The 23,010-nt window shown below is 35.1% G+C and overlaps 1 protein-coding gene across 2 annotated transcripts in view; it reads left to right on the forward strand.

The window, feature by feature from the left end:
• Positions 1 to 23,004, forward strand: part of Apool (apolipoprotein O like) — a 97,677-nt gene extending 74,673 nt beyond the window's left edge. Inside the window, exons 7-9 of one of the 2 annotated variants that reach the window (XM_023723791.1) lie at positions 9,258 to 9,371; positions 9,481 to 9,598; positions 22,818 to 23,004. In XM_023723791.1, coding sequence (XP_023579559.1) covers positions 9,258 to 9,371; positions 9,481 to 9,598; positions 22,818 to 22,906 — 321 coding nt within the window. In that variant the 3' untranslated portion in view covers positions 22,907 to 23,004. Of the gene's footprint in view, positions 1 to 9,257; positions 9,372 to 9,480; positions 9,599 to 14,353; positions 14,432 to 22,817 lie in introns of those variants that run through there. The other variant, XM_023723792.1, reaches the window with a different exon arrangement.
• Positions 23,005 to 23,010: the final 6 nt, after the last annotated feature.

Genomic DNA, 23,010 nt, shown 5'->3' on the forward strand with positions numbered 1-23,010 from the left:
ACATGGTTCTTCTGATGTGAGGAACCCAAGAAGGAAAGAATTTAAAGAGCACAATGTTAGAGAAATGGGAGGAAGCAAGGAGATGGACCCTAGAGGTGTGATGCAAGTCAGAGAAAGTGGAGAATCATGAGGGCAGGGAGTGAAGTCAGAGTAAAAATGACTAAGAAGAAATGTATATGTGTGGCAGGTCACCAAGATGCATGTAATTGTGTATCGCAAACACTAATTCAAATTTTACTGGGGTTGTGAGAGTGATCAAATATTTTATGTGTGTACAAATGTGCCAATTTAAAACATATATATTTCTGTATTTAGTACAGGGTCTACAGGGTCTCACTACACAGATCAGACTCATAGTGATCCTCCTGTTTTCAGCTTCCCAAACACTGGGATTACAGGAGTGCACCAGCACACCCAGTATTAGTTGCTGGTTCAGTGTGCCCCTGGGACAAGGCAGGATGGGCACATAGGACGTTGAACCCTAGTCCCTGTGCTTTAGTCTGCTGAGCTTTCTGGCTGGCCTTGTTTAACATAGTTCCACCTTGTTTCTAGATCATTAAAAGAATGGGCTGCTGTGCAAGGAATTGTAGGCTTGGGTTTATGGGTCAGGAGCACATGCCTGTCTGTCAAGTACAAGGTCCTCAGTTCTATTCCCAATGCCAAATAAATGACAAGTAAATAAGTCATTGTACATAGTATGTATATTACAGTAATCAAAACAAAGAAAGGGTCAAAGAGCAGTCAACTTGATTGTTTTACTTTGATTTGCATGATTCTGTATTTTGGTTACCAGGGATTGAACTCAGGACCTTGCACTTGACAGGCAAGCGTTTATTTCACTGAGCTATCTCCTCAGCCCTTATTTCCATAATTCTTGTATGCAGTACTATAATGTATAACATAAAAGTACAGTACTGTACAGCACCAATCAGTAAAAATCATAGTATAACACTGTAGAAGAATCCACTGTTAGACCACAGCACCAGTCACACTCCTGCCTTGTAAATCTGAATATGGGTTGTAAGTCTGATGGGTGGGTTTAAGTTTGAACAAGCATTAAATAGTGAGAAATATCTGTATTTTGAGTTTTTCAAATAAAAGAAATTGTGATATTTAAGATTATGTGTCTTATTTGTTTCACTTAATGTGGTCTTGTAGTGCTTCTTTTTTTTCTGTTAGTAACTCCGATTCTCCTTTACGGCAGAGTAGTAAGTACACCATTGTTTGTAAATACCAAACTTTATTTATTCATCTGTTGATGGACATATAGCCCACTTACAAATTTAACTGTGATGAATTGTGTTGCTACAAAATTGAGAATGCATTTATCACTGGTGTGATGCCTTTAACACTTCTGAGAAGATCTTTAGAACCATTTCATTCAGTGTGTTTTTGGCCCTTTCGTCAAAGATCAGATAGCTGAATTTTTCTGCATCATCTATCCTGTTCCATTGATCTACGTGTCTATTCTGCCAGTAAACTACTGTTGCTGTCATCATAGCAAATAGATCAAGCTGTGACTCATCCACATGGCTGACACTGACAAAGGATCTACAAACTGCAGTGCAGGGTTTCAGGGTAAATCCTGAGGGGTTTTGACTGATCTTGTCAGATACAAAAGTTACATTTTTTGTTATATATGTCTTGCTTTATCTTGGCCTTAACCATCCAGTAGCAAAGTATAAAAACAAGGTATAAAAAGTAAAGCCATATTAATATGCTGAGCTGTAAAAGGCTCAAGTCAACAACTTCTGAGATTTCCAGTCCTATGGAAAACCCACTACTATTATGGACTACTGGACTATGTTGGATTATTTTGCTGAATTCATGCACCTACAATATTTAAATGGCAATGGAATAATTATCTCTGACAAAACTAACCAAAAAAGGGGATACAAATAAAGGACCATCTTGTATCTGTATATACAAAATAGGATAGATACACAGCTACTTTCTCTTAATTCAATGAGAAGAAAGATTTGTACTAATAGTGTTTGGACAGGATATCATGTCTGCCTATTGTACTATGAATAACCACTACAAAGACAGCAATATGCAATGTATTAATTATTGAAACTGTCCTACTAATCAGTTTTGAAACTCTCATTGCTATTTCTCAAAAAAAATTAATAAAAATATTTTTTAAAAAAACAAAAAAAAAAGCTTTGTAATATAACTTGAAATCTAGTTATGACGTACCTGTTTTGCTCTTGTTGCCCAGGATTGGTTTTGCTATTTGGGATCTTTTCCATTCTCATAAGATTTCAAGGATAGTTTTCTGTCTAGGGTTCTTTTTGTCCTATTTATGTGATGTATTACATTATTTACTTGTGTGTTCAAACTTTCTTTGAATACCTAGGATACACCCTACCTGTTCATGACATATGATTATTTATTTGGTTATTTGTATTTAGGACAGAATGTACAGGGTACACAGGGGCTCACTGTGTAGATCAGAGTCATAGTGATCCTTCTGTTTACAGTCTCCCAAGAGCTGGGATTACAGCACACCACCATGCCCAGTCTCAGTCGCTGTTTCAGGGTGCCCTGGGGGCGGTGCTGGCACTGCAGGCCTGGGGATTGAACTCCTGGCCCCTGCACCTGCTTGCAGGCATTTTAATCCACTGAGCTATTTGGCCAGCCCTTGATTGTTTTGATTTGTTTCATCTTTTGCTAGAACCTAGTTGAAGATATCCACTTCTATAATTACTAGGGGTTGACCTGTACTCATCTGTTTTGGTCCTTTTCTCCTTTTATAATTGGGGCAATTTTAACTTCCAGGAATAACAGGAAATATTTCTTATCTTTCAATTTCATTGAAACATTTGAGGAGTATTGGCATTATAGCTTCCCTGAAGGTCATGTAGAAGTCAGTCAAGTAGAATTGAAAGTTGAATCCACCAAGTTGTAGGTTTTTCTTAGCTGTTATTAAAAAATCATAATTGCTTCAATTTCATTACCTCTTATTGCTTTATTCCTAATGTATCTATTTTCTTTGTTCTGGATTCCCCAATTTATTGAAGTATTTTCCAATTTATTGAAGTATTAGTAGTTACTAATAATCTTCTGGACTTAAGCAGTGCATATTTTGATTTCAAGGTTAAATTTCTAGCTGCATTGATTTGCGTCTTTTCCTTTTCTGATAAGATTGGCTAAGGGTCTGTATATTTTGTTCTTTCAGAGAACCCGCTGTTTATTTCATTGATTCTATTATATTTTTTAATCTTCATGTTATTAATTTCTGATTTGAACTTTATTTCCTTCCTTGTCTAGCTTCAGATTTGGATTGGTTTTGTTTTTCTAGGTGTGTCAAATGCATCATTAGGTAATTTATTTGGGTTCACTATGTTATTCTGATGTGGACATATATAGCTGTAAACTTATTTCTTAGGATTGCTTTCATTATATTCCATAGACTCTGGTATATTATATTGCATTATTGTTTGATTCTAGGAATTGTCTAAGTTGTTCCTCAATTTCTTCAGTGGGTCATTGCTTATTCTGAATATATTGTTTAATTTCAATGTGATGGCATAATTTCTATGGTTTCTTTTGTCTCTGATTTCTAGTTTAATTGCACTGTGATCTGTTAGTATTTATGGGTTGATTTTGAACTTCTATTGTATACGTAAGCACACTTTATGGGTTACTATGTGATCTATTTTTGAGAAAGTTTCATGTGATGCTGAGAAGGATGTGCATTATGTTTATTGAGTGGAAGATCCTTAATAATTGTTGTCAGTTTGTTCAAAAGTGTGATTCAACTCTGGTAGGTTTATCCAGTTGATTAATTTTTGATAGTCTCATATTGAGGTCCCTACAATAATTGTGTTGATATTTATCTGATCTTTTACATCCAGTTTTTTTTTTACTGGGAAAAAAGTATGCATTTAGAATTAGCAAGCTGGACTCAGTTTAGATGATCCAAGTTTTGTTGGCAACATCCAGTGCATCATAATTGGGAGCCAGTTGAACATATGCCTTATTTTCTCCATCAGGCCCGAATAGGGTATTGACCTTGGCAGCATCAATGTCATAGAGCTTCTTTACAGCTTAATTGATTTGCTGCTTATTGGCTCCACAATGAATAAGAGTGTGTTGTTGTCCTCGATCTTTTTCATGGCTGACTCTGTTGTCAGGAGGAACTTGATGATGGCATAGTAGTCAAGCTTGTTTCTCCTGGGGGGTGCACTTCCAAGGGTATTTGGGCTGCCTTCAGAGCCACAGTGTCTTGGGATGACAGAAGGTGGGTGACGTTTGTGTCTTCTTCTTGTGGCTGTGGATGCCTTTTAGCATGGCCTTCTTGGCCTTCAAAGCTTTAGCTTTGGCTTCAGCTTTGGGAGAGGCGGGGGCTTCCTTCTTTGCCCTTGGTGCCATCTTGGTAAAAAGGCCCAGTTTTGTTTGTTTTATGATATGAAGTTAGGTGTCCCAGTGTTTGGTGAAAAACACGTGCGCGCGTGCACACACACACACACACACATATGTATATATCTCTTGCTGTTGAGTAACTGTTCCTTTGACCAATATGTAGTGACCTTCTTTGCCTCTTCTAATAAGTTTTGGTTTCAAGTCTGCTCTGTCTGGAAATGTTATGGCTACCCATGCTTGTTTTTAGACTCCTCAGACTTAACATATTTCTTTCTAATCTGTATTTTTCTTTATGGATCTAATGTGTTTCTTATATACACCATACTGTTGGGTTTTGTGTTTTGAACCCATCTGCCAATCTGCCTCTTTTGACTAGGGAATTGAGCTCATTCATATTGAGAGTTATTTCAAATAGGTAGTGACTTATTCCTGTTGTTGCATTACTTTTCTTGTTGGTGATTCCTTTTTCTTTTTTATTTAACTGCTCGTGTTTGAAGGTGTGTTTATTCTAGTGGACCTTTTTGTGGGCATTTTTGGCTTCATCATCTCTATATAGGATATTGAAAACTTTTTGGAGTTATGGTTACTTGTTACACATTTGTTATAGTGCTCTTTGTCATGAAAAGACCTTATTTCTTCATTAATTTCCAGAGGAGATTTTGTAGGATATATCTGTCTGTTTTGAAGTTGTTTTCTTTTAATTCTTGAAACACTTCACTCCAAGATCTCTTTAACTTCAAGTTTTTTGTTGAGAAGTCTACTGCAAGTTCAGTGTATTTGCCTTTATAAGTGATTTTTTTGTTGTTGTTCTCTTATGCCAGTGCAGGCAAATCTTTTAGAGCTTTCAGTGATAAACAGTGAGCTGCAGTATACATGCCATACATTCATCACTAGTCTTATACACTGTAAAATTCTGGCTTTTGTTAGATTTTTGGGCTTTGGCCTATGTTGTGAAAAAGTTATTTCCCTGTTGTGCCTGTTTGGGGTTGTTTAGACCTTGCTTATATGTAAGTTTAATTCTTTCCCCATATTTGAAATGTTTTCTGCTGTTATTTCTGTAACAGGTTTTTTATGCTGTTTGTGCCATCTGATTTTTCACTAGTTCTAGTCAATATTAGAATTCTCTCATTTGTGTCATAGCAGCTATTGGATCTATTTTTCATATTGTTTTCAAGTTATCTCTGTATAATTGTTCACCTGAACTAGCACTAAACTCTAGTTCTATAACTTGAGTTTCACATTGTTCACTTCTGCTCTATTTCAGTAAAATTTTGTGTCCTATATTTATGTTTGCTTACATTTTCATGGAAGCTTTTTAGATATTTTGTTCATGTTGTGTATTATATGCTTAGGTCAGCTAGCTTTTTATTACTGTCTTCTTTAAGCTCACAGGTCATTTTACTTGCTAAGTCCATTACCCATATAATCATATCATCTTTGAGGTTACTGAGCATCTTACTCATCTGTTTATCTTCTCCCTTATCGTTTCAAACAATTCAGCTTTGTGACTTTTTCCATGCCATTGATGCACCATGGATCAGCTGTGGCGCAGTTGGGAATTTTGATAGGTCTTTTGTTGCTTTGTTGTCCCATGGATCATATATTTGCACACTTGTATGCATGCATGTGTGCACATGTGGGCACTGAGTTTTATGGTTGATTATACTGGAAAGACTTTGTTGCTAGTAGGGAAATATCTTTAGTACTGATTTTCAGTATTATCTGAATATGGCTAAGTATATGCCTTTGCCTCAGTACTAAGATCCAACCACTTCTGTTATTTTGAAAATGGAGAGAACAGTACAATTAGCCTAATACCTAGTTCTCCTGAAAGGAACTGCGGTATGGTTGATGACAGAAAGACTTAACTTGCCATGTGGTAAAAGTCACTATTAGAGTAAAAGCCCAGGCTTATAATAGGTGTGGATTTTTCTTGGGTCTGGCACTTCTGGGTCTTTTGTTCTCTCCCTAGTTTTCCAACGCTGTCTGGGCTTATGTTATGTTAGCAGAGACAGGTCTCCTTCCCAGGGGCAAGAGTGAGCTTGCTTGCTTGCTTGCTTGCTTGCTTGCTTTTTTTTTTTTTTTCAGAACGGGGGATTGAACTTAGGCCCTTGCGTTTGCCAGGGAAGCGCTTATTCTACTGAGTCATCTCCCCAGCCTGTAGACTGAGCTTTCTAGGTTACTGTTTTCTCTGTTGTGATTCTTTTCTCCAGCTCCTTTATACCTTCTACTTTTTTTCAGTTCCTTTGAGGCTGATGCCTTTTATTTTCTCTTTAGCAGGTTGTTGTTTTTCTAGATGTCTCAATTCCAGGTTCTGGGGAGGATTATTTTGCTGTTGATCTGAACTCTGCCTTTTTTCTCTTTTATAAAACAAATTTCACAAAAATATGTAGTTTGATCCCATTTGTGTGCTAAAAAGAAAGCTGTTTAATTGGTAATTAAACTTTAAAATATAATAGAGATTTTAGTGTACAATCTAGTCTATAACCTCTTTTTTCCAGCTGTTTTTCATGAACTTCCATTCATGCTAACAGTATGCAAAGATTCATATTACCCATTTTAGAAAATCTGTAGCCATAAATGTACCTTTTGCTTTAAAATAGTATGTGTGTATTTCTGTGTCATTGTGTTTATTTAGGTTCTCTTATCAATGATTTCACTTGTTCTGGTCAGTTATCCACGATTAACTACCATGTAAATAATATTTAAATCGACAATTCCAAAAATAATTCATAAATTTTAAATTGCTTACAAATATGAGTAGTATTGTGAGAAATAGCACTATCCTGCTCTGTCTTGCATAAGACATCGAATTTTTCTCCTTAGGAAATCTCTACTACTTGTGCTACTCAGTTGTTTGTCACTTAAGGCATGCATGTTAATTATCAGATCAACTATTGCAGTATCACAGTGCTTGTTTTCAAGTAACTCTCATTTTACTTAATAATGACTCAAAACTACAAGCATAGTGGTACAGGGAATTCAGATAAACTGCAATCTGTAAAGTGCTTTCTTTAAAAAAAAGAAGGAAGAAAATGTATGCTGAAGTTGAAAATATGCACAATATAGTATTTTGAAAGAGAAACAACATTCATATAACATACTATGCTGTTTTCTATTTGTTAATTTCTTACTGTGCTTGTTTTAAAGTTAAACATTTTTATAAATGTGTATGTATATATGAAAACACGTATATATAAAGCTCAGTACTGTCTTGTTTCAGGTGCCCATTGGGTATCTTGGAGCATATCCCCAACACAGAAGGGAGGCAAATTATATATACATTTTTTTTTCGGGGTTAGGGATTCTGGGAATTGACTCAGAACTTTGCACTTGCCAGGCAGGTGCTGTGCCACTGAGCTATATCCCAAGAACGTACACACACACACACACACACACACACACACACAATGAAGAAAAACTTTTTTTTTTTTCTTTTTGGTACTGGGGATTGAACACAGGAACTTGCACTTCCAGGCAGGTTTTATGCTGCTGAGCTATATCCCCAGTCCTGAAATATGACTTTATATTAGGGTATTGTTTTACTTTTTAGATTATAGATATATACTTAGTTGAAGAAGAAAAACAGCTTTTTCATTGAAAAAAAGATTTCTGTTTATAAAATATGTAATTTTGGAAAGCTCCTGTAAAAAATCAGTAGTTCCTAAGTTGACTTTAACCATAAGGAACAAAGGAGGAAGGAATCAGAGGAGTTTCAGTGAGAAAGCCCTATCAATGAAAGCTAACAGCAGACTTCTGTAGCTAAACATAGTTCTCAATAGCATGATGTCCTCCAAGATCATTCACATTGCTGTGAATGGCAGGACACAAAAAAACAAATACTGCATGGAATTACTTATATGTGAAATGTAGAGTAGTTGAATTTAGAAAAGGAATAGTGGCAGCCATAAGCTGAGGAATGGAGGAAATCAGAATATGTTAGTTGAAGAGTACAAACTTTCAGTTACAAAAGTTGTGGAGATCTAAATACAACAGTGCCTAATAGGTAATATATTGAATACTTACAGTTTGCTAAGAGATAGCTCTTAAGTACACACATCAACAAAAAGGTAACTGAAATAATGAATATACTGATTAGTTTGGTCCAGTAACCATTAGATAAAGATACACTGACTTGAATTTAGAACCTCCCTGCTGGATTGAACATACATCATGCTATGTGCATCACTATTGTATTTGACAGCTTATACTAATTCTCAGGGAGTCCTTTATTTGAAGTAATACAAAATGCCATATAGTACAACTTAAATAGAAGTTTTGTTAATTGTACCCTAATAAAGCTGAAAAGTAAACTTAATAAAATAGGGCTAGTGATGTACTTTCAGTGGTAGACCACTTACCTAACACGGTGAAGTCCCTGGGTTCTATATAAGCAAAGTTACATATAAGATTTGGACAATAGTGCTTCATATTATGATTTAGATAGAGGATTATATTTTTGGTAATTTAGGAGGTAGGTGAGACGGGTTCTCACTATGTAGTTGAGGCTAAGCTCAACATCACTATGTAGCCCAGGCTAGCCTCACACTTGCAGATCCTCCTTTTTTAACTTTTGGAGTGCTGGAATTATAGGCATATATCACCACAACCAGCTTTTGCTTTGATTCTCACTTATATATAAAATACTTGCTGTGATTTTTTTTTATTCTGGTTTTTCGATAAAGGGTCTCACTATGTAGTTCATGCTGACTTTGAGATGACTATATAGCCCAGGATGGCCCAAACACAGGCAATGCTCCTGCCTCAGCCTCCTGAATGCTGGGATTACAGGCGTGCACCACCATGCCTGACATTATATGAATTTTTAAATGCTTTTATTTTAAATTTTAAAAATATATTTTGTTTGTATCACTTTTTGTTTGCATTAGGTAACTGGGAAAAAAGCATATGCTACAAGCCAGCAAATTTATGAAGCATTTAAATCATTGTGGACAAAAAGCCCCCAAAAAGAATCACTCCCGGAGCCTGAAGGAAAATCTAAGGTAGAGTTTAATTGGAACAAAAAGATAAGCAGTAGCTTTTGTTTGGGTGGGTGTTGGCTTGGATGATAAAGTGATTTACTTATGAAAGAAAAATCTTCTTGGTACACAGCTAAGAATATCCGATGAAAAAGAAATACCTGCAGAAACAGCACACATCCTGAAACACTCAGTGTCTTGGTCAACAGAAGTCAGTTCTGAAACAGTGATGAAATCAGAACCCACCTCAGGTTTGTTTGGAATATTTCAATTTTATTTTTATTCTTGTATAGATTAACTTTTCAGCATTATTAGTAGTTTGAATTTATTAGTAATTTGAGCTCATTTGTGATTTTGTGTGTGTGTGTGTGTGTGTGTGTGTGTCTGTTTTAGGGAAGGGTTTACAGGGTATTCATGGTCACACTACTAGATCAGACTCGTAGTGATTCTCCTGTTTAAAGCCTCCCAAGAGATGGAATTGCAGGGACGCGCCACCATGCCCAGTCTCAATTGCCTCTTAGCGCACCCCAGGGGCATTGCTGGCACAGCAGGCCCAGGGACCGAACCCCAGGCCCCTGCGCCTGCTTGCAGGCACTCTAATCCTCTGAGCTAATTGGCTGGACCTGTTTTTGCTTTTCATATGTGAAATTTATATTCTTGGATTATGAGGGAATTAAATGTCTGGGATTTTTTATAACACCACATAGTTCATATTGCATATCTCTGTATGTGGGGATATAGAGTAGCACAGACAAGTTGAATGAAACATTTAATATCATTTTATAAATGTGAACTATTTTATCATAAGGTGGAAATGTAATTCTCTGTATCCTATCAGTTTACAGATATAAGTTATACATACATAAATATCTGCTTCCATCCCTCATAGTATTAGCCTTCCTGTCAGCCTTAGCTTCCTTTGGTCTGTTTGTTGGTTTTATCCTTTTGTTTTGTTCATTTCTTTTTAAATAATTGTATTGAGAAACAAATAGCAATGAGACAGTTTCAAAACCAATTACTAGCACAGTTTCAATAATTAATACATTGTATATTGTTGTCTTAGTGGTTATTCATTGTACGAGATGCAGACATGATATCCTGTCCACAAACACTATTAGAACAAATCTCTCTATTCAGTGATCCAAGGGAATGCAGCTGTGTACCTATCCTAACTATTTTGAACATATGGATGCAAAATGGTCATTCATTTGTATCCCCCTTTTTTAGTTTTGTCAGAGAATGGTATTCCATTGTCATTTAAAAATATTGTAGGTACCTGAATTGAGCAAAATATTCCAATATAGTCCAGTAGTCCATAATAGTAGTGGGTTTTCCGTAAGAATGGAAATGACCGAAGTTGTTGACTTGGCTGGGGAGATGGCTCATTGGAATAAATGCTTGCCTGGCAAGCGCAAGGGCCTGAGTTCAATCCCCACTTCCGCCAAAAAAGAAAAAACAAAAAGTTGTTGACTTGAGCCTTTCACAGCTCAGCATATTCTTTTTTCAGTAAAAAGAAAAGATGAGTTTATTCATATCAGTGTACACTATCAAGAAAGACATAAGGAGCATAGTGGGGAGATGCTGGCCTGAGGAATGATTGAAATGAGTACAAAGGTGAAGGTACCTGTGGAGCAAAAGCACAGGGCTTCTGGAGTGCATGATTAAAGAGCAGATCTTCAGGGCAAAAGCTGAGCAGAATTAATAAAGTTACTCTTAGAGATGTTTGTTCCCTAAAAAAAAAAAAAAGAAAGACAAAAATAATCTTTTTCATAGTATAGTACAGTTAAAAGCTAATAACTGCTGATTTCTGTTAGTGCATTGAAAAGAACAGCTAATAATTAATTTTTTTCTTCTGTTTAAATTTCTTTGACCAACTTTGTATGCTTATGTGTGGTACTCTGTGCTGAACAACTAATTAGAAGACAACAATATGCAATATAACAACCATTATTGAATTACTATTTTTTTTTGACATTTGTCAGAATAAAACAGCTCAGCATATTAATATGGCTTTACTTTTTATACTTCAATTTTATACTTTTCTGCTGGATATAGAGTATGCCTAAGGAGAGTCACATGGAGAGAAAACATTTTCTCAGGCTTTCACAGAGATCAAATTGGTCAAGCAATGGCCATGACTCATCCACATGGCTGGCACTGACAAAGGATCTGCAAACTGCAGTACAGGGTTACAGGATAAATGCTGAGGGGACTTGATGGACCTTATCAGATACAAAAGTTACATTTCTTGTTATATAGATCTTGCTTTTTTTTTTTTTTTGAGAATAAGTTTCACTGTGCAGTTCAGGTTTGTAGCCCAAGCTGGCCTCGAACTTGCAGTGATCCTCCAGCCTCAGCCTCCCAAGTGTTGGGATTACAGGCATGTGCCGCCACAGCTGCCAACCTTAGCTTCTATCATTTGTACTTTTATTGTATCTGTGTTAAAGGAGAATTTTATGAATATGTAGTATGTGAATTCTACATATATATAGCACCAATTATAGTATATGCAAATCTGTTAGAATTCACTATTGACACACATTTCTTTCTAGGACTAAACAGTGACTTTCTAAAAGAATACTGCTTCTACTATGATCAAAAAGAAAGTAGCAAAAGCCAAGCTTTGTAACACATGACTCTAAGCCTAGCACTCTGAGAAGCTGAGGTAGAAAGACGTCAAATTTGAGCCCATCCTGAGCAACCCTGTGACTTACTGAGGCTCTCTCTCAAAGAAAAAAGAATGCAACAGAGCATATAACACTATTTCTGCAGTGTACTCACATAAATTCACCAGTCACATATTGGCATGGGTTTGTGTGACTACAGTGTGAGTGACTCAGCCCACTAAGTTGATTCATCGCAAAGGAAGTATGACCAACTCAGAAGTCAAGTAGTAGAAGATATTAATAATAATCTATTCTTGTAAAGTATATACTAATTTGCAAAACATTCTAAGTTCATTATCTTATTCATTCTATACCCCCAAAGCAAAACAATAAAGTCTGATATATTAGGAATTATTCTTGTTTATTATGAAAATACTAAGAATTAAGAAGCTTAAGTGGCTTATATTATACAGCTTCTGAATAGCAGTGCTGTTTATAGACTACATAATGCAAATTAGTTCCATCATATATAAGTTTTCTAATTTAAAGGCAGAATAGTCTCTAATTTCAATTCCCTCTTCTCTCAGTCTTATCAAAAACTGTCATTGAAAGCAAACCTGATTTAAGTTTTACTACTTTCCTCCATTGCTATCCTTTTTATTTGAGTTACAGAGATTAAAAAGTCTCAGTAAGCCAGGAGATGACCTTCTCAAGATCTTGACCACATTGCTACCCTAGTGTTGGATTTTCAGAATCTAGTATATGAGATGTAAATTTCTCTCGTAAATAACAATTTGGTCTATTGAATTTCTTTTATAGCAGCCTGAACTGATACATATGAAAACATTGCCATCTCTATCCCCCCTTCATGTATCTTTATTTTTTTTTAATATTTTTCCATAATTTTATTGAGAAACAAATAGTAATGAGACAGTTTCAAAACAAATTGGTAGGACAGTTTCAATAATTAACACATTGCATACATTCTTCCTAGTGGTTAATTGCTGTACAAGATACGGACATGAGATCCTATTTACAAACACCATTAGAACAAATCCTCTATTCATTAAGAGAATGTAACTATATATCTATCCTAACCACTTTGAATACACAGATACAAAATGGACATTCATCTGTATCCCCCCCCTTTTTTTGTTAAGTTCCGTTATTTGAATATTATAGGTGTGTAAACTCAGCAAAATATTCTAAAAGATTCCAGTAGCCTATAATAGTATTGGGTCTTCCGCTTGAATGGCAATGTCAGAAATTGTTGACCTGAGTCCCCTACAGCTCAACATAACAGCATGGCTTTACTTCTTGTACTTCGGTTTTATACTTTTCTGCTGGATGGTTAAGACCAAGATAAAGCAAGACCTATGCAACAAGAGTTGTAGCTTTTGGGTCTGATAAGGTTTTTGGACTTATGTGTAAACATAAGTATATATTTCTTTATGCCTATTTTTAAAAATATATTCTAATTTTTAAATGTTTTTTCATCATATTCTATAGGGACTTAAAGTTCAACATATCAATACTTGATGAAAAATACCTGTTTCATGTTATGCCTAACATGTTTGATATTCAGACAGATAGTAAGGTTAAGCTTAACAGCCTAGGTTGTATGGTAATAACAATAAGCTTGTCTTCTGGATGGTTAACAATCTTAAGTTTGCAGACCAAAATTAGAGAAAAAGGAGAGCTGCAAGGAAAGCCAACATTTTGGCCCTAGCCTTCCAAGGTCAATTAAGACTCATTACATATGAGAACTTGCGCTGTAACGTCATGTAACTCAGTAGTGTCCCAAATTTTCTGATCAAGGAGATTATGGGGCCAAAGAGGAAAGTGATCGATGATGTAGAGTGTGCCTAAGGAGAGTCACGTGGAGAGAAAACATTGTCTCAGGCTCTCACAGAGAGCACATTGGCCAAGCAATGGCCATGACTCATCCACATGGCTGACACTGACAAAAGATCTAGAATCTGAGGTACATTATCTGAGGATAAATCCTGAGGGGATTTCACTGACCTTATCATGTATCTTTAGAATGCTTTTCATGTACTACATTGTGCAATACAGGGGTTAAATATTCCAGAATCCAGAATCAAGACATGTAAAGAAAACTATTAATAAAGCATGACTTTGGTCCCATCTTTAAATTTAGTATGTTTCATCTTCCTGATAATACTCTGGAATCATAGCAACTTATCACCATAAAAAATCAATTGGGTATGTTGTCTGATTAATGTGATACTGAGGATGAGTTTGTTTTTCTAATAACTCATATACATTTAAGCTGAAGATTATATTCTTTTGGAAATAATGAATTTGAAAATTTGATGTCATGGATCTCTGCATAAATCTTTAAATTCATTCAAACAATGAAATCTTTAAATCTTACAGGATTAATGTCCCTCTAAAGCAGCAGTTGGCAAGTCTATGCCAGATCTGGCTCACTGATTGTTTTTGTATATTCTACAAGCACAGTACATGTTTTAAGTGATTTTAGAAAATGAAAAGAATACTATTTCATGACTAGTGAATACTGTATTAAATTCAGATTTGTGGACATTTGTTCATAAAATTTTAGTAGAATATAATAACATTTGTTTGTTTGTATATTGTGTTTGACAACTTTCATACTACAATGAAAAGAGTCAAGCTGTTTAAATGGTGAACATACTGTTCACAAAGTTAAATATTTTAGTCCTGGCTTTCTCAGAAAAATGTTGCCAATTCTTATTCTACAGGGAGAGGATTCACATAAGCAAAACTTCCTCCTTTAGTATATTTGCCAGGGTGTGTGTTTGTGTGTGTGTGTGTGTGTGTGTGTGTGTGTGTGTGACGACTAGCCAAACTCAAATCTCTGAAGGCCAAAACAAATTTTTAGGTATTTTAGTACTGAGGAGACAGAAATTGTCTGACCACCAATCAGAAAATTGGGATTTCTATACCTAGAAACTGAGAATCCAGAGGATGAGTGATTAGCTTACTAAAACTACACCCCAGCCTAAGCTAGTTTAATTCCTCACTGTACTGAAATGATAAGCATTTCACACTTTTTAAGTGAAGAAAGTGAAAACCCTCTCTGTTAGTTAATATCATCTGTAGCTTCTACAGTTCTTTTATTTGTAATGTCCATAATGTAAACAGTTGGAATGTTAGTCATGCAATGAGATAGAAAGATCTGACTAACAATAATACTGAATAAGTAAAGAAGCTGGCTGCATCCCTGGATCTGTACTACATGCCTTGCCCAAGGAGGAAGCCTAGGACATTCCCTGCAACCCTCCAGCATGTTAGGGCCCATACCGTGTTCCCAGCCTAGGAGGCATCCTGGGACTGACCAGATGAACCTATGCCAGGATCTTCTCCTAGTGTCTCAGCACAGGGAAGTAGAGGTGACAACCAGTGAACTCACCTGATTGAAGAGACCAACACTCAGGTGTGGTGGAGATGTGGACAGTTAAGACTTCTCTTGGGATTTCTTGGGAAACCTGAAATCAAACCAGGAAGTTGATTGGACGATATTTTGTTGAGAGACAGGTTAGAAGGGTAAAATTGTCAGAGGAAGTGGTCCTAAAGAAGTTAGATAATTTAGTGGTTTCCTTGATCTCTAGCCTACTTTCTTTTATTTATTTTTTTTTTTTGGTGGAAACTGGGATTGAACTTAGGCCCTTGCACTTGCCAAGGAAGCCCTTATTCTACTGAGGTATCTCCCCAGCTCTATTCTACTTTCAGTAGAAACTAGTGGTCTGAAATATTATAGGCTAATTTATGGGTGTGGCTATCAGTAGATTAAGAAATAAAGAAAATGTGGTGTTTAGGCATTATAGACTACTACTTCACTATAATGAAAGACAGATTTGAGACATTTGTCAGAAAATAGATGTATCTGTAAAATACATTGAGTGAACTAAATCAGACACAAGCATATATACCATATGGTATCCATCATTTGTATAATGCAGTGTACAAAGAGTGTAATAAAAGATAGATAGGAGACAAGGGACTCATTTTCTTAGAACTGGGAAGGGATCCAAGAGACCAAGGGCAATGGGTGAAGGAGAGGAGGACAAATATGGAAAATAAAGATATGTCACAGGAACCAAATAACCTCAATGAATATAAACACTATATATGCCATAAACATGGTGGGAGCAATAATACAAAGATGAATTAAAATGGGCAAGGGAACATTAAAGGAAGATAATTAGAAGAGGGAGAGAAGAGGAAGGGAATTAAAAAGGAGCAGGTTGTATTATATACACATACTCACTCCCCAAGATGTATTAACAAAGAAAAAGGCAAAAATAAAAAAAAATGACTCAGAAAAAATAGACATGCAAGGCAAATAAATATTTTAGCTGAAATGGACTTAATAATAACTATGATTAATACATTAAGTGGAAAAATCAATGGAAAAAAATAAATGAAAAGATGGAGCATTTCACAGGCCCGTGGAGTTGATTAAAGAAATAAGTGCATATTCTAGCGATACAAATTACATTTCCTGAAATTATGAACTCATTGGATGAGTTTAACAGCAGACTATGTGAGATATGATTTAAATCGTGAATATTTAAAGTTTAAAAAAAACACCAGGTGTGGTAGTACACACCTGTAATCTCAGCACTGGGGATGGTAAATCAGGAGGATCACCTCAGTTCAAGGCTAGCATGGATCACATAGTGAGCTCAAGCCAGCCTACAAAATAAATCTTTTTTAAAAATAACATTATAGTAAACTATACATTGTCATTAGTGCCCCTCAGAATAACCCCTCAACACACACTTTGAACACATTCTTTTCACCACTTTCTGAGGTAGTTATGGAAATCTTCTTGTGAGTACCTTTCCAAGTTATGATAAAATAAAATATGCTAAATGCTGTTTCCAAATGCCATCCAGTGGAAAGGCAGGCTGGTAAAGGCATTATGGCACATCCTCTTCCACCTTATTTACTGTATCATGAACTATGCAACTTTTAGCTCTTCCCCGGAGTTAAAATCCTCATGAAAGGTAAACATTTTAAATTCTATCAGAACCTTGAGGCAGTTATGATAACACAACTAAAGAGATTCATGAATGAGGACTTCCTGAACTGCTTCAGAAAGTGGAAAGAATGATGGAATAATTGTGTTCAAAGAGAGGCAAAGTATTTTGAGGAGGGTTAATGGAAATTTTATTTAATATTTTTATTTAAACATTTACTGTATCAATTATACCTAATATATAGAATTCAGTGTAGAGACACTGAAAGGCAAGTAAAAACAACAACTTAAGCACAGAAAGGAAAAAAAGGAATAGAAAGGCCAAAACAGGATATAAGAAAGTTTGCACTGACTTAAATAGCTTTAAATGTTTTAATTATTGAGAAGCTAAAGTTGAATGTTATACTGATTGCAAGAAATACAAGTAAAATTTCTAGCAGTCATAACTTCACTTGGTAATTGAATTATCTGTCACATCCTTACCCAACTTGTTTGAATAATGTGGGAACTAAATTATTAGTGAATAAATACTATGTCATGTGTACTTGAAAGAAATATATTGCTATATTTTAATCATGTTTAATTTTTTCAGTTTGTTATAATATGAGCTATTTTAAAGATTGCTGCAAAACTTCATGCAGAAAGTAAATTTTTATAAGAAAACACACATGGTAAATTAAAATAGAAAGTCTCATAATGATTGGGACATTCAGTTTCAAGAAGTTTTGTGACAGCTCTTCTTTTCAGAGGAAACAAAACCCTCAACAAGTTGAATGAGTAGAGAAATTTCAAATTTCTAATAGTAAAAATAAAATCCTTATTTCCTTAGAAAAGCATGAGATGAAACCTTTAAAAAGAATAGAAATCAAACAACATAGGCTCAGTGGTTTTAGAGCAATCCATATCAGAATTACTTGATATTATTTTGTTGTTGCTGCTGTTTTTCAAAATGCACAGGTCCAGGCTCTTCTCAAGAATTACAAATCTAAATCTCCAGAGATAAGGCCTCAACAGGTAGATTTTTGGAAATGGTTCACCAGCAACTTTGATATATATTTATCTAATTTCTGACCTAAACTATGGCTAAAATAAATTTTTGATTTTTTATTATCTAAAGAGAATACAAAATAGCAAAAAAAAGTCAGAAATGATTAAAGAACTTCACTGAATCAAATAACAGGAATTCAACAATGGTTGGTTGCTGTATTGTATGTTGTCTTACAATTAGCTGTTCAGGTTACCAAATACAAAAAAGCAAAATTGTTTTACAAAAAGTTATAAGGACTGGCAAACGCAGAGGCCTGAGTTCAATCCCTGGTTCTGCAAAAAAAAAAAAAAAAAAAAAAGTAATTAAAAAGGACAAGAAAAAAATTAAGCATCAGTTAATGAAGTTACTAACAATCTGCATTGTTAAAAAGTTTGACATATAAAGGCAATGCTCCTGTTTGTAGACCAGCAGAAATCAGCAGTACAGATATGTAAGTCATCCTGTACACATACATAAATATATTTTCCCTCTCCTGTCCTTTTCCTCATCCCAGTTTGAGATTTTTTTCCCTTTCATAGTATATAGGACCATAATTCATCATAGCTAAATCTTGGAAACAACCCAAATGCCCATCAACTAAGGAATGTATAAAAAATATATATTTTTATACAATGGAGTATTATTCTGCTATAAAAACGATAAACTCAAGGCTTTTCTAGGTAAATAAATGCAACTAGACACCATATTCATAAGTGAAATAAATCAGACCTGCATATGTAAACATCATATTGTATTCTTAGTGTCGGGCGCTCGTTGAAATAACACGCGAGTCAGATGGTGCTTAAGCTTCTCTTTATTCTTCTCTCCCCCGAACTTCTCCCCGGAACTACTACTCAACCGAACTACTTCTCTGAACTACTTCCCGAACTCCTCCGCCGAACTACCCCGGACCTTCCGTAACATCCTCTTTTATACTCCCCAGGAACAATCAAATAAGGCTGCGTGTCTTAAACCGGCCAATGGGCAAGTGCCTGGTTGTAACAGCTCTTAGCCAAATAGAATGCACCAGCAGAGGTTAAGCGTAGCTCTGGAAATCCCCCGTGGGGGAGGGCAAGCATGTAGGGTGCCGGCGCCCAACATCTTAGTGTAAGAACCTGAAAGAGTAAATAAAATCTAAACTAAATTTTTTATAGTTATATTTGCTCCAGTTACTAGTTTTTATTACTATGTGTTTGTAGTGCATGGTTATTGCATTTACTGTGAGAAGTTGGTACATATACATAATACATCTTCATTCTTTTTACTTCCCTTTCTCCTCCACTGCCTTTTCTCTCTCTCCATCTCTAGATTCATTTCTCATTTGCAAAATGTCTGCCTAATTATTGTTCATCCTTTTATTTTGCTTTTAAATAATTTATGCTTTGGTTTCCATTTTAAAACCTTGTTAGAAATTTGAGGGATTGAGATGGTAAAAGTAAAACAACCTTTATAATTCTGGATATTTGAGTGAGCTAAGTTTGGGTGACCAGATTTTAAAAAGAATAAAAATTAAGGGGCCGGGGAGATAGCTCAGTGGAATAAGCACTTCCTGGCAAGCACAAGGGCCTGAGTTCAAAACCTGGTTCCACCAAAAAAAAAAATAATTAAATAAAAATTGGGAAATTGAGTAGAGGTGTTAACAATTTGCATTATTAAAGAAATTTGACCTGTAAAGGCATAAAATGATTTAAGTGCCTGTAGTATGTCTGCTTCATTAAAATTAGCTCACATAGTAGACTTTTACTTGTGTTCATCAGTCCCTTCCAGTAGGTGAAGTAAAAATATATTTGAGAAAACCTGGGAAAAGTAAAGCTACTTCAGGTTCTTAATCTTTTGTGCTGACCCACCCTCTTTTCAAAATAGTATTTTCAAATGAAAAAATACGTAGTGATTGATGGTCTTAAATCTTACATTTGCTCAACAATATTAACAGGTTTAATAATAACTGGCATAATTTTCAAGTAGTGACTAGTGTGAATACTATTTTGAGATAATCAGAAATTCTAATGTGATATGAAAACATCTGTGATTTTTGTTGGTGACAAAATATCAAGTACTCCTAGTGGTATTATGTTTATTCCTACACTCAGTATTGCATAAAATGTCCATGTTCAGAGTTTAGTGACAATAAATACAAATTTCCTCCAGATCAATTAATAGATCTTATGACTCTTATTATAGACCCCTAAGGGGGTTCTAGGTTAAAAATCCATAGTCTACAGAGAATAGTGTTACTATTATGGGTAGTAACTAATAATGATGTTACTCAAACCTATGGTGGTGAAGCTATATATATGTATGTCACACTTTATAAAACAGAAAATGTTTCTAAAAAGATATAAGATAAATCATTGTGTTCAAACCTATTCCTCTTTGTTTTTATTGTAAAATTGAAAATAGAATTCTATGAAAAATATGACTCAAATATAATAAAATTTCTTTAAAACTAGTGACTTTTTTGTATTTTTTAGGGAAGGGTCTACAGAGTGTCCAGGGTCTCACTACTAGATTGGTCTCATAGTGATCCACCTATTTACAGCCTCCCAAGACCTGGGATTGCAGGTGTGCGCCACCATGCCCAATCTCAATTGCTGTCTCAGCATGCCCCAGTGGTGGGGCCAGCATGCCAGGCCCAGGGAATAGTGACTATTTTAAAAAAATAATGTATGACAAATATTTTTAGAAATATTTTCAGAAATATTTTTACTATTGTGTAACGGAAGAAATATAAAAAATAATTTTGTTTCCTCTTTGCCATGTACAAGACATACTATCATTTTGTGCACACTATTATATTTAGTAGTAAAATAGTTACATGAGAGTATTACTGCTCTGACCCCCATTTCACAGACCTTGGTAGCTGTATTGGTATCAGACAAACTTGGATTTATTACTGGCTGCACGACTTACCAGCTGAGTGTCATTGGTCAAAGTTTTTACTTAACCCCTATAAATTTTCTCAATGGTAAATAAAAAAATCATATAGTTATACATTTCTTAATGACAGGGATATATTCTTAGAAATTTGTCATTTTTATCATTGTACAAATATCATAGAAGGTACTGAAGCAATATCAGCTATAGTTTAAGTTAATACGTGGTATAGTCTCTTGATACAGCCAACAGCAGTGGTAAAGGCAAGTTGTCTAAAGCTACTACTGATATAAATGTGCCATACTGTTTAACAACACTTTTTTTTCATAAGTAGAAGGAACAAGCCATAAAATAGCGTTGCAGAGTAAAGTATACTCAAGACATAAATAAGTAAAGGTGTTATCAAGTATTAAACCTAATTTTATGTGGCTATGTCATTATTTGAGTGTCAGAGGTAGCTTTGTTTACATTGATATCACCCTAAATGTATATAATATGTAGCACTTCCGTGTAAGTAGGTGATTTTATTTCCAGTATAATCTTAGGAGACTACTTTTAGTTATATATGTATCCGTCATCTGACCACATGCATAACTATGTTTAAATAACATGTACTCATCATGATATTATGAAATGATGCATGAAAATAATGTGAAAGCTTACCTGCCAGGTGATATGCTTGTCAGATCAACATTGATCTACATCTTTTGAAGTCTCAAAATCAATTCTCAATCTCCATCTCTTTAATACAGTTGAAATGTCCTCTTCCTTGAAATACTATCTTCATTTGGCCTGTAGCATATCACTACTTTTGGTTCTTTTACCTCATTGACATGCCTATAACCTTCTCAGTCTTCTCTGCTACATTCTTCTAGTCTTTAAAGATTGAAAAGTTGAATTATCCAAAAGACTTTTCTTGGCTTTCTCTGACTGTATATGATCTCAGAATATTGAACTATCCCAAAGGCTTCTTCCTTGTACATTTCTTATTATATGATCTTTTATGTTACCTGTTTGAAATTCTATATATCAGCAAGCCTATAAAATTAAAGCAAAGACCCCTATGATCTCTGTAGACTTACATTTCTAGCTGCCTGTTCAATATTTATACTCAGCTGTTTATTAAATATTTCAAATTTAACTCAAATATTAACATTTCATTTGATTTCTCACAAACCTCCTCCCATATTTTGTCCTCAATAAATGCCAATTCCATTAATTCAGTTTCATAAGTTAAAGTTTCTTGCATATAGCATATTCATTTAGGAAATGCTGTCCATTATACCTTCAAAATAACTCAGAATCTAATCCTTTTTCACCGTGTCCACCATCACCCTAATTGAAGCCCTCAGCCTTTTCCCCAGAGTACTGCACTCATTTTCTAACTGGCCTCCTTTTTTCCCATTGCTATTTGCCTATGGTTTTCTTTCTGTAGCCAGGAATGATATTATTTAAAACAATATTGACTCAGACCTAGACAGAATTGCGCAATAGCCTTTTATCTCATATGTTAAAATCTTTGAAACTGGCTGTGCGACCTAGCGTGATCATATCTCCTGTCACTCAACACCATGCTGTACATCTTATCTATTGCTATATTGGTTCATCAGACATCTCATGGGTCTATTATACTTCCCCTCAGTTCATCCTGAAGATACCTACAGGGTACACACATACACTCATCTTCTTAAATACTTCCCTCCAATATGACATTTCCAAGAAGCTTCCACTACCCACCCTACTTAAATTGCAAATCACCCCAATATTCCATATGTTTCCTGCTGCTTTATTTTTTTCTGCATAGCATTTGCCACCATCTGATATAGTATATATTTTACCCATATTTCTGTCTGTCTCACCCAACTTGAACATTAGGGCCATACTGGCAGATATTTTTATGACTTTTGTTCACTGCTGTATCCTAGTATAAAAATTTTGTTAAATGACTATTTTTTCCACTTAATATTCATCAGGTACTACCCCATTTATGCCTGACCCTAAACTCATGGATCATGGGCAGTCCCATCCAGAAGATGAAGATATGTACAGCACTAGAAGCTAAAGTAGACTGCATAAAGAAGTACAAAATGTGTGAAGTTGTGAATGATGATGAAAAAATTCATGAAATGGGTAACTGACATACAGTGTAACTTAAAATCAAGTTTT

Source organism: Octodon degus, unplaced genomic scaffold (assembly GCF_000260255.1).
Source record: "Octodon degus isolate 3935 unplaced genomic scaffold, OctDeg1.0 scaffold00103, whole genome shotgun sequence".
Classification (NCBI taxonomy): Eukaryota; Metazoa; Chordata; class Mammalia; order Rodentia; family Octodontidae; genus Octodon; species Octodon degus.